Source organism: Oncorhynchus mykiss, chromosome 20, assembly GCF_057628025.1.
Source record: "Oncorhynchus mykiss isolate SJ-2025 chromosome 20, ASM5762802v1, whole genome shotgun sequence".
NCBI lineage: Eukaryota > Metazoa > Chordata > Actinopteri > Salmoniformes > Salmonidae > Oncorhynchus > Oncorhynchus mykiss.
The window spans coordinates 39,140,289-39,157,039 of NC_143041.1; the positions used below are offsets into that span (position 1 = coordinate 39,140,289).

Below are 16,751 nucleotides of genomic sequence, written 5' to 3' on the forward strand. Positions count from 1 at the left end.
CTATGCAACTATGATATTACTGTAAAAAAGTGTTACTTCCCACTTATGAGATAAACTTGCAGGGTAACAGGCTAGAAGCATACAATGGTTGCAATGTATTGGTTGATTGTTTCTTCCATTAAAATCCATTTGAGTTTTCTTCAGGATGTGTGGTAGTTAATTAACCACAAGAGGTTTGCGTGTATGCGCTGCCAATCATCACCCCTCGCTGAACTACATACCTGCAACCTGTGGGTGGAGGGTGAGTGAATTGTGGTGTCATTTATTTGCAGAGTACTGTCATTAGCAAATGTGTTTGTCATAAGTTGGGTGCAATAGGTAGAATTTTTGCTTACGCAGTGCTCATAACAACTTTCACTCACAGGCAGCCTCAAATGGTTTGATAGATTGGCCCTAAAGCCTTCCATAAATTGTAGAACACAGAGACAGGCCCATTGCAGTACATCAATGTCAAATAGATCAATAAATCCATGAATTGAATGTCATGCTATTTTTCTTTATGAGAAAATAGTATCATAAACTGTAGTACTGAATTTAACTAACAAGTAGGCTAAGTGACAAGTAGGTGACTGAGTAAGGCAAGGAGTCCACTGGTGTGCTCATAAATTCATGACTTTCCAGCCCACTCATATTTAGAGGATTACTCTTTTATTTAGATTTAAATGTACAAATATTTTTAATATTCATTATGATTAAAGGTCTGTATGTCCATGCTTTTCAGTAGCCATTTTACCTAGTAATAGTGATAAGCCACAGGTACTCAATATCTACAGGTAGTTAACAGAATGACATGGCTAGTGCTGTTGCCAAGAAAACAATAGTATGTGACCACCTGAACTAAGGCATAGGTTATTAGACTGTGCTAGTACACTGAACTAAATCATAGGCTATTAGACTGTGTTAGAACACTGAACTTAAGCACAGGCTATTAGACTGTGTTAGTCCACTGAACTAAAGCATAGACTATTAGACTGTGCTAGTACACTGAATTAAAGCATAGGCTATTAAACTCATCACTCAAGCGTGGTTCACTGAACAGCCAATGCATGAATCCCTCAATGAAATATGCATGATGGCATACTTAGACCTTGCAGACTATACAGAAATATCAATGTCACTGTTAATCAGTTATAATATTCAGCTCAGGGAAGTTTGTTATTCAAATTAATCTAGAGCAACAGAAAATGACATGTGTATGTCCACACCCATATTAATATCTAATTCAGTGCTTTCAGTGCCACATTCAGAATAGAACATTAGTCTACCTGGTTGTTAATGTGTGTTGAATTACATTTGAATTGTCTCATCTATGGATAACAAAAATAAACAAATATAAATCTCAGCAGAACTCTTGTTTGCATAGACCCTTGATTAATTGTTAGTAAATGTAAATATATGGTGGACTTTGTCTCATTCAATTTTTTAAAACTAATTTTCACTAGATGGCAGCAGTTACACGTTTTAGTTTACTGTGTCGCTGTCCAGTGTACTTGACGCAGTTAATAGAAAATAGCTGGACTAACCATAATACTTTTCATTTTGGCAGTGATCTTTTTTTGTAGTAATGACCACGTGAAAAGCCAAACACAAATTGTGATCGAGCCTATTTGAACATTTGAAATTTGATAAATTGTCTTCCGTTAGTTACCTGTTCAGGAAAATGCCACGTTTTTGCTCTCAGTACAGCAATCCGGGTAGTGTAGGCTAACCTAGAAAAAAACGTATAGGATTCTATTGGAAAAATCCCTAATCCTACAGGATTTTTTTGACAAGAGAACTTTATAATCGAATAGATCCAAGTAAACATCCGCCTTGTAAAGGGAATCCCAGCTTCAGTCATCCACACCTTCTGAAACAAAAGTGCATTCATGAAATATAATGATGTCTATGTATGTCTTTGTAGGTTACCTAACCAAATGGAGGGAGCATAACATTGGTGATAGTGAGAGAGTGATGATATTATGTAGTGTTACATTAACTGTCTATAAAGCAGCGGTGTTTACACTGCTTACATACTGGGCAAACGTTAAACCATCAACACCTAGGCTACACACAACAATCCTTTGCATATGAATTTGATCGGTTATGTAACCGGTGTATCAATATACACGTGCGATCTAGTGAATTTGGTTTTATTCTTAGGGTTCGTGTAAAGCAGAAACGTACAACGTATCAATATAAAAACATGTCATTTTTGTTGGTCACGGTGTCGCCACTTGGTCTAGTAACTAGTCGATATTACGGCGCTAACATGCGTTTCACTGGGTTATATGCATTTGCACCTGTGTTGGTGCTTCTTCAGAATGGTAGGCTACCCGTCTCAAAGTTGCCGTGAAGGCACTCAGATTGATTTACAATTCCCCTGCATCATATATGATGGTTGAGTCCAACTCCTTCCGTTGGATACAGGCACCCTCTATTCGTTCCTCTCTTGCAATCTCCTAGTTGCCTACGCATTCTGTCTTTATACTTGCATCCAGGAAACCTATTTGGGTCTCATCTCTACGATCTCGTATCTCTGCAGTAGCCTTTCTTGATGATATGAGAGCTAATATAGGCGAATCCCTGCACCATAGGCGTCACATCTTCTTGCCAAAGCTGGATCTCTATGCATTTTTGTGATCGTTGAACAAAACCCAAGAAACCGGTGGCTGCGTGGAATAACAACGAACATGACTGCGATGGGGAAATTTAAGCATACCCTGCTTATTTTTGCAGGTCTGATTACCGCAGCTAACGGTAAGTTACTCCATATGTGTAGTTTGCTCTCTATAGATGCGACTCTGTCAAAATTATTGTTCGACGTGTTTAACGAAAACATCAATGATAATCTGACGTTTAATAGTTTGAGAAAAACTTGCATGAGGGCAATTTATCCAGAAGCAAAACGTTTCACAATTACGGTGACTAAACGCCTGATTAATACTTGTGGTTTATTGTGTATTTTGATGGTAGTCCATGGTTAAATTACAATGTAGGCTTAATTTCAGTTTATACGTAAGCTTATGACTAAAACCTGACGGTCGGTCTCATTCCTGCTTTTCCGAGTGAGACTGGCATGCCGTTGCACAAGTGGCTCATCAATAGCGCCTTTATAGGTTTTACATTTTATTTTGCCCAGGCTGACCGGTGTCTTTGTGCCCCACAATGGTTTTAAGTGTTTTAAAAAGCCACATTTGAGTGAAAGAAACACCTTGGCCTCCACAGAGGTTTCATGATTAGGCTATCATTTTCATTACCATTAATATTCCTCTAGCCCAATTATTCATGATTCGTTATCAGCCTGTTATTTATTGTTTCTTCACCATGGATTGTAAATCGTTGCCATACACTTGTGCAATAATTCCCCCTGTAATATTATTGCAGTGGTTTCATTATTCTCATATATGTTTCATTGCCATTATTGGAATAATAATCTAGGCCTATTTGAGATGTGTCTACTTCTTATTTGAGACTATGTTGGTTCCCATATACGAGTTATTTTTTGATCATATCTATAGGTTTTGTGTAATTTAGTTGAAATACTGTCTCTATCTTTAATGGTAAACCACAGAGGTACAGTGAAGGGGCAATTCATGTTTCATATTTGTGATGGTTAAGAATATATTGCTAGTAATGAAAACACATAGATGACTTGGCAAATAGGCTATCATCATTTACTTTTTCTCAATAATACCTCTTAAAATGACACTTTCAATCACGTAAATGTAATTGAAGGGGATAACCAGTTCAGGGGCCACAGTTGAATATTGAATATATTAGAAGCATCTGTACTCATAGCTAGCTGGCTGCTACGCATTTCTGTACCAGATGATGAGAATTCCGATCTTGCTCTGACAATTGGCAGTGATGATAATGACATGCCTTAGTTTCATATTAGTAGGCTATTTGAGATGCTACAATCTACCCTAACATCAAACGTTTATCCATGAAAAAAACCTCTGGAACACATGTTGACAAGGGAGGCTCACTGCATAGGTTGTTGTACAATAACATCTGAATATTGGTGATTCAACATTGTTTCACTTGTGTCATCAAAACTAGACTTTTACCATAACCCCAGGTAACATAGCAACCTCAGCAGCATATATGACTAATAGACTATATGACTATTTGTATTGCTGTCTGTGAGTGACAGCCTAACCACAGAGCTTGTACATTCTCTCAATGTTAGTCTCTCAATGTTAGTCTCACGTAGTAAGGCCATGGAATCACCCTGGAATTGCACATGCGGGCTACATGTTTCTAAATTGAGGAGTGTCTGAATCTCTAAACACAACACCCTCGGCACGCTTACAGGTCATAGGCCGGCCTCCTGACATAGAGTGAACCCCTGACTTCTTCTACCTTCAATTCATATTTTGACTTACAATTGATAGTGAAGTGCAGTGTCATCACCACTCCCACACACACCCACCCACCCACTCCTGCAGCCATATTAGGCAAGATCACATGCTTGTTCTGATGCATTTGGATTCTAGGTCTTTCTATAAACCAGTGTACCAGTGAGGATTTCCTACACTGGACAACTTGTTACAGCTGTCGATAAGTCATCGATAATAATAAGCCAATTTTTTTGTCTGTCATTACATTAAGATATAAGGGCAACATAGCTACAGTACATTCAATGAAATTCACGATTTGATTTAAAAACCTACGTTTAACCCTTTGTCATGGTTGGTGTCTTGACGGATTTGTCCAAAATTGTGTGACATAAACCATTCCTTTTCTGTCCTTTCATTTATGGCAGTGTAAATTGCCCTTTTATCATACATGAATCATTAATCAGTTAAATTAGACATAGAATTTTAACCCTGTAAGAATCCTGGATCTTGCTGTCTGACAGTTTTTTGTAAAGAGATTTCAGAAATGCAGTGAAACTACGTAACATTTCGTGTCTCCTTATGTTATGGGATGGAAACAGTTTTCATAGGCACACAAATCCCCAAAAATGTATGCCTTTGCAAAATCTAATGCTTCTACCCGAAGGAGTCACGATATCTTGATACTTAAAACCTAAATCGATACTGTCATTAATGTGTTCTTCAATAATTATGCATAATAATTGTTGGATGCACATTTGGTGTCCAGCTGATTAGTTACGCCCTGATATTTTCACACTTCATCATCTGATCCAGGAAGGAATTTTCCAAATAACAATCAAGTGACGAACAGCTGTTGTGATAGTGCATGCGACACAACAACAGCCCAAGTGCTGGAATCCACGGTTGTGATTGTGCCTGGATCCACGTTGGATCTAATCACTGTTGTTTTCTATGTGATTTACAGCAGGGTCTCGTTAGATTTAACAGAAAAAAACATAGAGGTAATGAGTTCATGTTTTCATAGTATGTTTTTGTACCTTGGATTAACACCAAGGCTACTGTGTTCAATTGTGTAGGAAATACTTTTTCACCACACCTAAAGTTATTCCTATTCATTATTCTGGATAAAATGACAACAAATTACATTGCCTAGTGGGCTTATTCACAACATTATCTGGTAATGAAATAATATGACACATACATCTTGTTTTTAATGCTAGACCTGCAATTTTAAACAATACAAGGGCATAGCCGTGGGAAGTAGGGGCGCTGAGGGTGCTGTATTAGCGGACCGATATAGATGTCTTCAGCGCTGGGACTTTACTAGTCCTGTATTAGCTGACCGATATAGATGTCTTCAGCGCTGGGACTTTACTAGTCCTGTAATAGCGGACCGATATAGATGTCTTCAGCGCTGGGACTTTACTAGTCCTGTAATAGCGGACCGATATAGATGTCTTCAGCGCTGGGACTTTACTAGTCCTGTATTAGCGGACCGATATAGATGTCTTCAGCGCTGGGACTTTACTAGTCCTGTAATAGCGGACCGATATAGATGTCTTCAGCGCTGGGACTTTACTAGTCCTGTATTAGCGGACCGATATAGATGTCTTCAGCGCTGGGACTTTACTAGTCCTGTATTAGCGGACCGATATAGATGTCTTCAGCGCTGGGACTTTACTAGTCCTGTAATAGCGGACCGATATAGATGTCTTCAGCGCTGGGACTTTACTAGTCCTGTATTAGCGGACCGATATAGATGTCTTCAGCGCTGGGACTTTACTAGTCCTGTATTAGCGGACCGATATAGATGTCTTCAGCGCTGGGACTTTACTAGTCCTGTATTAGCGGACCGATACAGTCATCTGTAGTGCAATTTAAAAAAAAATCTGCAGACCGTTCTCCTGCTCCCTTATAATTATCTGTGATTTCATTTTTCATCCGTTTTTGTGAGAGATGTTTACACGTTTTCGTTTGTTTCTCTCTGATTCAATTGAATGATGTTGTGCTACTCTGTTGCAGTAAATCCACGTGTGGTTATTATTGGGATGACAATGTCTAATGCTGGCTTCAACTTGGCTTTCCCTACAAATTCTTCCATTAAAAAAGGAACATGGTTTTTGCTCAATTTCTCATTATAAAAACAGTGATGGTGAGATTCAAATAGTGAGATTAATGCTGCCGCTATTCCTGGCTTTATCATGTGTGCCTGCGTCAGCCACATAGGGTACAGAAAAATCTCCATGCATCCAATATATTTAGTCACCATGTCCACATTATTGTTACATATTGTAGAATGTAATATTCATTTGAATATCAATGCACTGCAAGGCCAAACACAAAAAAGGTGTGTGTGTGTGTGTGTGTGTGGGAAGGGTCTATATTAGGCTCTATATGTACGATTATTTACATTTTATAATTGTATAAAGTTGAGGTCCTTGAAAATTACAATTAAGTCCTTTTAAGAAGTCTCTGAAGTCCTGAATTTGACTTTTCAATGTCTGTATAAACCCTGCTTAAAGGATGTATGTTGTTGCATAGGTGGAATTATGGGCCAGTTTGCATGTATTCCCTTTAATTTCTCTCACACATCGGCCCCATTATTTATAAAAAAGACCCATATCTGGTCATAATGAGAACTTTGACCGACTCTCACAATACTTGATCAAATTATCTCATAATCACTCCAATTCTTCTATATATAATTTAATTAATCGTTGGTCTGAACTCACCCCTCACACGCTAACTTCCTGATATATATATTTTTTTGATGCTGCAATCATCATAGTAAAGGGAGGATTTGGCACTTTATATTCATCGTCTCTCCATGTTGGTCATTTGATGTAGTGTAGCTGGCATTTCCATAGAAATAGAGGACTAAGCCCAAATGGTTTTTTTATACTCATCATAAGAATCTAGTTTGAAATGGCACAATGACAAAGGTTAAATATTTAATTTGGGTTCAGTAAGACTGTGATGGCCTCCTCTTACAGTAGGCTAGCATCCTTAGCCCCGGGATGCTGTTAAAGGACGAGTTTAGGAGTCGCTGGCAAGGCAGTCGCCATTTTAGATTTTTCATTCTTTCACCTTCATTACAGCGTTGGTACTCATTTATCCAGACTGATACAGCATTTGAAGCTTCTACTTTCTGCACAGAGGGCCTAGTGTGCATAAACCATACGTCAAACACTGGTTTTTCGACTCCCATAATATTTTTTGGGGGGGGTGTCACGGTTTCCAGGGGAATTAGCGATGCTGCAGGCATTTTCAATGGTTCCCAGGCTTGTGAAAGAACCATTAGTTTTGTCACAGCTGTGCCATCAGAGATAATGACAATGACTGCTGCTATGCCTTGTTGAAAGGCATGTGGGGACTTTGGACAGACAAGGACTAATTCATCTTGTTTTATCAGGCAGGATGTTACAGATTATTTGAAGAAAACGCATCATACACATTTCCGACCTATATCATTGCAATACCATGAATATGTTTATGGTCAACAAATGCATGTTTATTAACTTCTCCGTATGATAGAAAGCAAGCTCCTTGAGTCACTGAAATTCTAGACTCAACTGTTTGTCTACAATGCACAGATGGAGACCCTATGATGGGGGCAGAGATGTGTAGGCAACAGCTTTAGAGGGCTACAAAAATCAATTTGTTGCAATTATTTGCCAATATATGTGCAACGACCTTGTATTAAAAAGGTGAAATTACTGTAAAAACCTATTTACATTGAGGCTGTAACACAAGCAGGGTGGTAACTTCATTTGCCAACATAACTTGTGCTTGATTGTCCAATGCAGATACATGGTGACAATTAGATGACATTGGGTCGTTACCAAACTACAAGACATTGTGAATCCGTAAGTAAGCCTTGCATGCAAATGTGACATTCTAGACCTTGAGAGAGTGCAGTCATAGGAAGGAACTTGTTGATTGAAACCGGTTGACCTTGTTGATTTGTGAAACAACCTAATTAAGCAGAAATAGTGCCTTTATTAGAAATGTAGCGTCAGTCCTTTACCTCATTTCTACTGCTTGAATGCGTTAACTGGATATTTTCCTGTGGCTATAGTCCTTTTGAACATGACTCTTAAAAGTAATCTGGGTTGGACATTGTTCGGATAGTTTTGAACAGCTGACCTATACATAACTAAAATATAAACGCAACATGTAAAGTGTTCAATATATACAAAAAAACGTATTTCTCTCAAATTTTGTGCACAAATTTGGTTACATCCCTGTTAGTGAGCATTTCTCCTTTGCCAAGATAATCCATCCCCCTGACAGCTGTGGCATACTGTATCAAGAAGCTGATTAATTAGTATGATCATTACACAGGTTCACCTTGTGCTGGGGACAATGAATGGCCACTCTAAAAGGTGCAGTTTTGTCACACAATAAAATGCCACAGATGTGTCAAGTTTTGAGGGAGCGTGCAATTGGCATGTTGATTGCTGGAATGTTCACCAGAGCTATTGCTAGAGAATTGAATGTTCATTTCTCTACCATAAGGCGCCTCCAACATCGTTTTAGAGAATTTGGCACTATGTCCAACTGGCCTCACAATTGCAGACCACGTGTCACCACGCCAGCCCAGGACCTCCACATCCGGCTTCTTCACCTGCGGGGTAATCTGGGACCAACCACCCGGACAGCTGATGAAACGGAGGAGTATTTCTGTCTGTAATAAATCCCTTTTGTGGGGAAAAACTCATTCTGATTGGCTGGGCCTGGTACCCCAGTGGATGTGTCTGGCTCCCAAGTGGGTGGGCCTATGGCCCAGGCCCACCCATTGCTGCGCCTCTGCCCAGTCATGTGAAATCTATAAAATAGAGCCTAATGAATTATATTTAAATTGGCTTATTTACTTATTTAAACTGTAAATCAGTAAAATCGTTGAAATTGTTGCATGTTGCATTTATATTTTTTTCATACAGTACCAGTCAACAGTTTGGACACACCTAGTCATTCAAGGGTTTTCCTTATTTTTACAATTTTCTACATCATAGAATAATATTGAAGACATCAAAACTTTGAAATAATACAAAAAAATATATATTTGAGATTCTTCAATGTAGCCACCCTTTGCCTTGATGACAGCTTTGCACCTCTTAGCATTCTCTCAACCAGCTTCATGAGGTAGTCATCTGGAATGCATTTCAAGTAACAGGTGTGCCTTGCTAAAAGTTCATTTGTGGAATTTTTTTCCTTAATGCGCTTGAGCCAATAGTTGTGTTGTGACAAGGTAGGGGTGGTATACAGAACATAACCCTATTTGGTAAAAGACCAAGAACAGCTCAAATATGCAAATAGAAACGACAGTCCATCATTACTTTAAGACATGAAGGTCAGTCAACCCAGAACTTTTCAAAAAAATGTAAGGTTCCTTCAAGTGTAGTCACAAAAACCATCAAGCGCTATGATGAAACTGGCACTCATGAGGACCGCCACAGGAAGGAAGACCCAGAGTTACCTCTGCTACAGAGGATAAGTTCATTAGAGTTACAAACCTCAGAAATTACAGCCCAAATAATTGCTTCACAGAGTTCAAGTAACAGACACATCTCAACATCAACTGTTCAGAGGAGACTACGTGAATCAGACCTTCACAGTTGAATTGCTGCAACCACTACTAAAGGACACCAATAATAAGAAGAGACTTGCTTGGGCCAAGAAACACGAACAATGGACATTAGACCAGTTTAAATCTGTCCTCTGAGAATTTTGGTTCCAACCGCCGTGTCTTTGTGAGATGCAGAGCAGTGAACTGATGATCTCCGCATGTGTGGTTCCCACTGTGAAGCATGGAGGAGGAGGTGTGATGGTGCTTTGCTGGTGACACTGTCAGTGATTTATTTAGAATTCAAGGCACATTTAACCAGCATGGCTACCACAGCATTCTGCAGCGATACGCCATCCCATCTAGTTTGTGCTAAGTGGGACTATCATTTGTTTTTCAACAGGACTATGACCCAAAACACACCTCCAGGCTGTGTAAGGGCTATTTGACCAAGAAGGAGAGTGATGGATTGTTGCATCAGATGACCTGGCCTCCACAATCACCTGACTACAACCCAATGTAGATGGTTTGGGATGATTTGGACCGCAGAGTGAACAAAAAGAATTCAACAAGTGATCAGCATATGTGGGAACTCCTTCAAGACTGTTGTAAAAACATTCCAGGTGAAGCTGGTTGAGAGAATGCCAAGAAAGTGCAAAGCTTGTCATCTAGGCAAAGGGTGGCAACTTTGAAGAATGTAAAAAATAAAATACATTTTGATTTGTTTAACACTTTTTTGCTTATTACATGATTCCATATCTATTATTTCATAGTTGTTATGTCCTCAGTATTATTCTACAATGTAGAAAATTGTAGAAATAAAGAAAAACCCTTGAATGAGTCGGTGTGTCCAAACTTTTCACTGGTACTGTACATTTTTTCTTTATCCAGAGTGACATACGCTCTGTAATTTCCTGGTTTCTAAAATTCGAATGGTTGGCTTAATTTCAGTTTATGTGACAAAACAACCAAGTATTGTGTTGAGAATCATTGTACCATCTAAACCTCTGTGAAATAAATTTTCAATAACAAAAAATATTGTGTTTACAAAAATGCAAAAACAAAACTTTTGAATGGGAAACATAGAAAGAGCGCACATAGAACATATCTACTGCTTCTTTTTGGTTCCAAGTATAACTATTTTTGGTTCCAGGTAGAACCCTCGTAGAAAGGGTTCTATATGGAACCCAATAGGGTTCTACATGGAACAGAAATGGTTCTATCTGAAACCAAAAAGGGTTCTTCAAAGGGTTCTCCTATGGGAACAGCCAAAATAAACTTTCTTTCTAATAGTGTATGGCTAAAACTGTCTCTTAACTCACCAGAAGACAACAACCACTAAATTCTCCCAGTCCTATATCTATTTCCATGTGGCAATGTTGATACTTTTGAATGCTGACCATTTTTAGAATGTATGATGACTGCATCATCATGCATATTACCTGTACGCCTTAAGTGTGCTAGCGAAGTCTTGGAGCCTTGTCGTTTAAGCACCTCAATTTCAACCAATGAGACGACTTTGACCATGTGACATTTCACAATTCCCTGTGGTTATTTCAGAAACCACAATCCATTTAAAGCCTATTAAATATGAATGCTATATGAATGCAACAGTAGCATTCCTCCACCACACATCCTCTGCAAACCACTTCACTCATATGGCAATGTAAAGTACACTACACAATGGAGTGAATGATTGACAGAGTCATTTTAAATGCCTCAAATTTCTCCTCTGAACCATTCCAATTATCATATACCGTACATCCCAAATGGTAGGAAACCACTTCAAAATGACAATATCATCCCTAAACTGTGCCAAACAGCCACTTAATTCAAATGCATATTTTCTGAATTCCAAACCATGTAGACTTTTTTCTATTCTGCCCCTGGTCTCCATAACCTGTACAGAAAAAACACATCATTTCACAAGTGGAAAATCACATGATTTCGCATGAAATTTCACGTGAAATCATGTGAAAATGTGTTTTTGGAACACTTCACACGTGATCACGTTTTCACATATGTAGTTTCATGTTATCACATTTTTGCTTTACATGTTGTCACGTTATCACATTAACTTCACATAAGATCACGTGATCACAAGAAAACATATTTTTTTTAAGTACATTTCACGCGTTCATTTCACGATATCTGCTGACTCTGGACGCTTTTAAATGCAAATGGCCTTATTGGTTATATATGTATGAGAGGGGTCTTTTAAATGGATTATATTAAGTGGATCTCCAACTTAATGCCCAACCAAGGGAAATAACTAGACAGGGAACTATATTTGAAGTCACAAAACTCTCCATTACTTTGTATAGGAGATGGGGTGGCTGTCACAAACTCAAAATAAAAGATTCTGCTGTCACATAGAGCCAGCTGTCTGCTAAATAATGTATGTTTTTGGCTCTCAACTTTGCATCCATCTGTCTAATCAATGTTTTCAATGGAAAGTGTATACCTATAAATAGGATGGTATTTGAGTGATTACACAATTTAGTCTAAAATGGTGTGGAAAGCTATGCTTCTTGCCTCTTCTAAGAATTGTAGATGTTTCTATTCATTCAAATGTTTTTCTTTCTAAAACAGTGTATGTGTTCTATGTGTCTCTTCCAAAATCACTGACAAAACGCAAAGTATTTAGTATACACGTAAAAAGCACCAGCAATAAACTACATGTATAGCCTTCTTTGTTTTATACTAAGTTTGGTTAAGTCTGTCTTGAAGAGTGCCTTAGTAGAATAAATACGAATATAAAATAGCAAGAGGTAAAGATTCAATGGACGTTTGTGAGTGTTAAACTCCGGAGTAAATATAGATGTAGGCCGACCAGTATATTTAGGAAAAAGACAAACTGTATTCTAGTTCTTTAGCCTTTAGAGTCCTCCTAACTAGTCAGATATGAAGAGGTTTTCCTGACCTCTCCTTTAGAGTCCTCCTAACTAGTCAGATATGAAGAGGTTTTCCTGACCTCTCCTTTAGAGGCCTCCTAACTAGTCAGATATGAAGAGGTTCTCTTGACCTCTCCTTTAGAGTCCTCCTAACTAGTCAGATATGAAGAGGTTCTCTTGACCTCTCCTTTAGAGTCCTCCTAACTAGTCAGATATGAAGAGGTTCTCTTGACCTCTCCTTTAGAGTCCTCCTAACTAGTCAGATATGAAGAGGTTCTCTTGACCTCTCCTTTAGAGGCCTCCTAACTAGTCAGATATGAAGAGGTTCTCTTGACCTCTCCTTTAGAGTCCTCCTAACTAGTCAGATATGAAGAGGTTTTCCTGACCTCTCCTTTAGAGTCCTCCTTACTTGTCGGATATGAGAAATCTGCGTTTCCCATTTAGGCAGTGTGCTAGTACTTCTTGCGTGACGTCAGAATTTGAGAAAGGAAATGAGGTTGAGAAACAAGTGTGATGAATCCAGACTCATTTCTGATAGCTATTAATAGCTATTACACTACACTACAGTACTAGCTAATCTCTTGTGTTTTGAACAGTTGATTACATTTTACAACCTGCCTGGAACACTGTTAGAATCAGATTAGACACATTAGAGTATTTTTTGTTTTTGCAGAATAGCGGTTTTGTCAGTAATGTCATGGATATAAGCAACTGCATTAGTGAGTAGTCAGGAAAATTTGGTCACTTTCAGTAGCATATTGGCTAATATCAGCACTATACATCAAAACATTTAATAAGAAACATATGTAGAGATCCTCCTCCTCACAAGTTGCGGGCCTTTCCAAAAAATACAGCATAACAACATATATGCATGAAATTGTAGATTTTAACTGAAAATGTGATCATCTCATCAATTCTGATTGCACTGCAGAAAATAGCTCAGCGTCCTGAAATCATTTATTTGGTAAAATGGGAAGAGAACGCTGCAGACATCTGATTTGAATGGAGGAAGTAATTGAGCTAAATTTAGAGTCCATTAAAAACTCATGCACTTAACAGCTTTAGCTGTTCTGCAATACGTAGTCAGTGACAGAATCATAATCTGACATCACACCCACACAACATTCTGGTGACTAAATCTTAATCAGTCTCATCAAGAAGTTCTCACTTCAAGACTGAACTAGAGAGAGATGTGAGAAGCAACAGATGAGGCCCTGAATGGTGCTCTGGATACTGTACATTTACATCAATGTGTTTACTCCTGCTGCATCCCTTAATTGCAATTTCAGCCATCAGCATTGTACTCATTGTACCATGTGTTGGGCTTACCTGTGTACGCAAATAGACATTAATAATTTAATTAGCTGTGAATGGAACTTCAGATCCTTGTCTCTATATGAAAGAGCATAGATCTACCTCACTCTCTCTCTCTCTCTCTCTCTCTCTCTCTCTCTCTCTCTCTCGCTCGCTCTCTCTCTCTCTCTCTCTCTCTCTCTCTCTCTCTCGCTCTCTAAAATCTGCTAAGTATCAAAGAGTAAGAGTCATTAAACATGGTAAAAATACATATTGTGGTGCTTCTGGACAATTCTTTGACACCTTCAGTAGAGAACTGAGGACAACTGCAGTGTTTCACAATAGAATAGAACAGGCATTGTTAGTGCTATGTTGTCCATGCAGGCAGCACAGATGTATTGACAGTAATTGGAGCCAGAGATCTGAGGGTATGAGAATCGCAGAAAGAAAAGCTTCAGGAGAGGCTTTACGTAACACTTCAAGAAAATGCCAGCAACCTAATCAAAATTCTCTAAAGGGCAGAAATATTGCCAAAAATAGGAGTTGCCAGCTGCTTGGTATTTGACATTTACCTTTTGAAGGTGGATTTTTACTAGCCTCGCAAGCCGCTGATCTTGCGAGCTTACATGAATGTTCGCCACAGCGAACATTCATGTAAGCTCACAGGATCAGCAGCTTGCAAGGCTAGGATTTTACTGGACTATTGCAAGTTTCTCCTCAACTTTTTAAGGTGTTTCAAATATTCTACTACCCTCTTAAAACATTGTACTCCATGAACATACTTTCTTGTGTAAGTACTTTAGAAATACCACATCTAGTCGTTTGGTCGGACTAGTGTGAAGTGAAGTTCCTTTCAGTGTGCTGAGACGTGCATCACAGGTAATCTGAGAAACAGTGGCAATAGCGGTTAAACTGGAAGGTGGTTCTGATTGGCTTCTCCAGAGATACCATCACTACATTATTCAGTTTTCTACCTCCCTATTTCCTGCCTTTGCTCCTGAAAATGTTCAATAGAAACCTACCTGTAGTACTAATGTGAGCTGTGAGATGTGACTATTTGATACCTACATTGACCCATTTATGCAGTCAAATGACCTAGTGGCCTCATAGGTGGAATGTTCATCATTTCATAATTAATCAACTTTATTTTAAATAATCCACAGAAAATCTTTTATAATTTGAATTGAATTACCTGTTGTTGCGTTGTGTTTTCCGTCTTTAGTAATGATGAGAATAGATATTGTCCAATGGATCTGTTATAATTTAGAGCTATGAGGTCTGAATTATGAGATTGTAGCTTACAAGAGGTTGTATGGAGGTCAGCATTATGACCATCAAGTCAGAAGCATCATTTTGTAATGTCGCTAGGAAGATGTGTCATTGCAATCAGTTTGTCCCACTGGGTTTCTAATTTGTGCAATATGTAATAAATATGCAATGGAATAAACTGCCTCCAAAAGCCTCTCATAAGTAATATATTTATATTGTTATGTTCCACTAAGACCATTATGCGCCATTACGTGCCATTAAGACCAGAACAAATAGGAGTTACTGTACAAATACATGTGGTCACTAATCTGATCAAAATAATTATTTATAAATCAGCAGATTAGAGTGTTTATGAGAATTACAAAAGTATAGAGTCTCTTGGCTATATTTTATATGTAATAATAATAATATATGCCATTTAGCAGCCACTTTTTTATCTTTCTATATCAAACTGTTTTGTTATATTTCAGTCTTCTGTGATGTATATTAAGTGTAATATTGGGACGCAAACCCAAAATGTAATACATTTCAACTCTATGTCTGACATGGTACAGTTGTCTTCTTTTTTTAAGACCATAACCATGTGTGTGAGGTGTTTACTTTTGTTTCAAAGTGCATTTGTTTAAGACTACCAAGAAACACTGTCTGACCCTGATTTAGCCCACTGCGGTAAGAGGTTAAAAGAGGAAAAAGTTGGCCCATTTCCTGGGGCCAGTTCAGAAAGCTTTACTCTTACCCAATGAGAGTACTATCCTGGAACTGGAATGTATTGAAACAGTGATGAATGCCCAGATTTCGTTAGATTTTCTGTTGTCTATTTCTCACAGTAAAAACGTGGATAAGGACACCCACCTATTGGCATGTTTGCAGTCAGAAATGGAAAAATAAAATCCACCTCAATCTGGCTCACATCCATCATTGGAACAATCCAACTATGGCCACACTTCAATGACTAAGATCCCGAGCCTGGTTTGAGACACCAGGCTATTGGATACATCTCAATACTTCTGTTTGATATTGGTAGGACATTTTTGATATGAAAACAAAATAAAAAAATACAACTGTCCTTTAGATCTGGTTCTAATGTTCACCAGTAACCAGAATAGATCCTACGCCAATTTTTGTGTCAGTCACAGTACATTTGGTCCAGACATATTCCACACTTTTTGTGACTTTATTCCATGCAAAAAATAACCAAGCACTTTTTCTCATTACTACTTGTATCATTTTGTTGTCATTTGTCTCATAAAAGCAACAATTTACATTAACTTTAGCTAAGAAGTCATGGAGCGTAAAGGGTACGTCAGCTGTGGAAAGATTTGCAGACCCCCTACTGTGATGCACCTAGATCTATCAACAGTCAGGATGTGGTTTGTCTCCAGGGTATTCACTTAAAGTGTTTAA

General features: G+C 38.3%; 1 protein-coding gene across 1 annotated transcript in view; it reads left to right on the plus strand.

Annotated features, from left to right (window-relative positions):
• The first annotated feature begins 2,382 nt into the window (after positions 1–2,382).
• The window catches only part of LOC110499391 (CUB and sushi domain-containing protein 1), a 404,263-nt gene continuing 389,894 nt past the window's right edge, over positions 2,383–16,751 (plus strand). Inside the window, exon 1 of the mRNA XM_090213058.1 lies at positions 2,383–2,739. Within this exon, the coding sequence (XP_090069184.1) occupies positions 2,673–2,739 (67 nt within the window). The 5' untranslated portion in view covers positions 2,383–2,672. The remainder of the gene's footprint in view (positions 2,740–16,751) is intronic.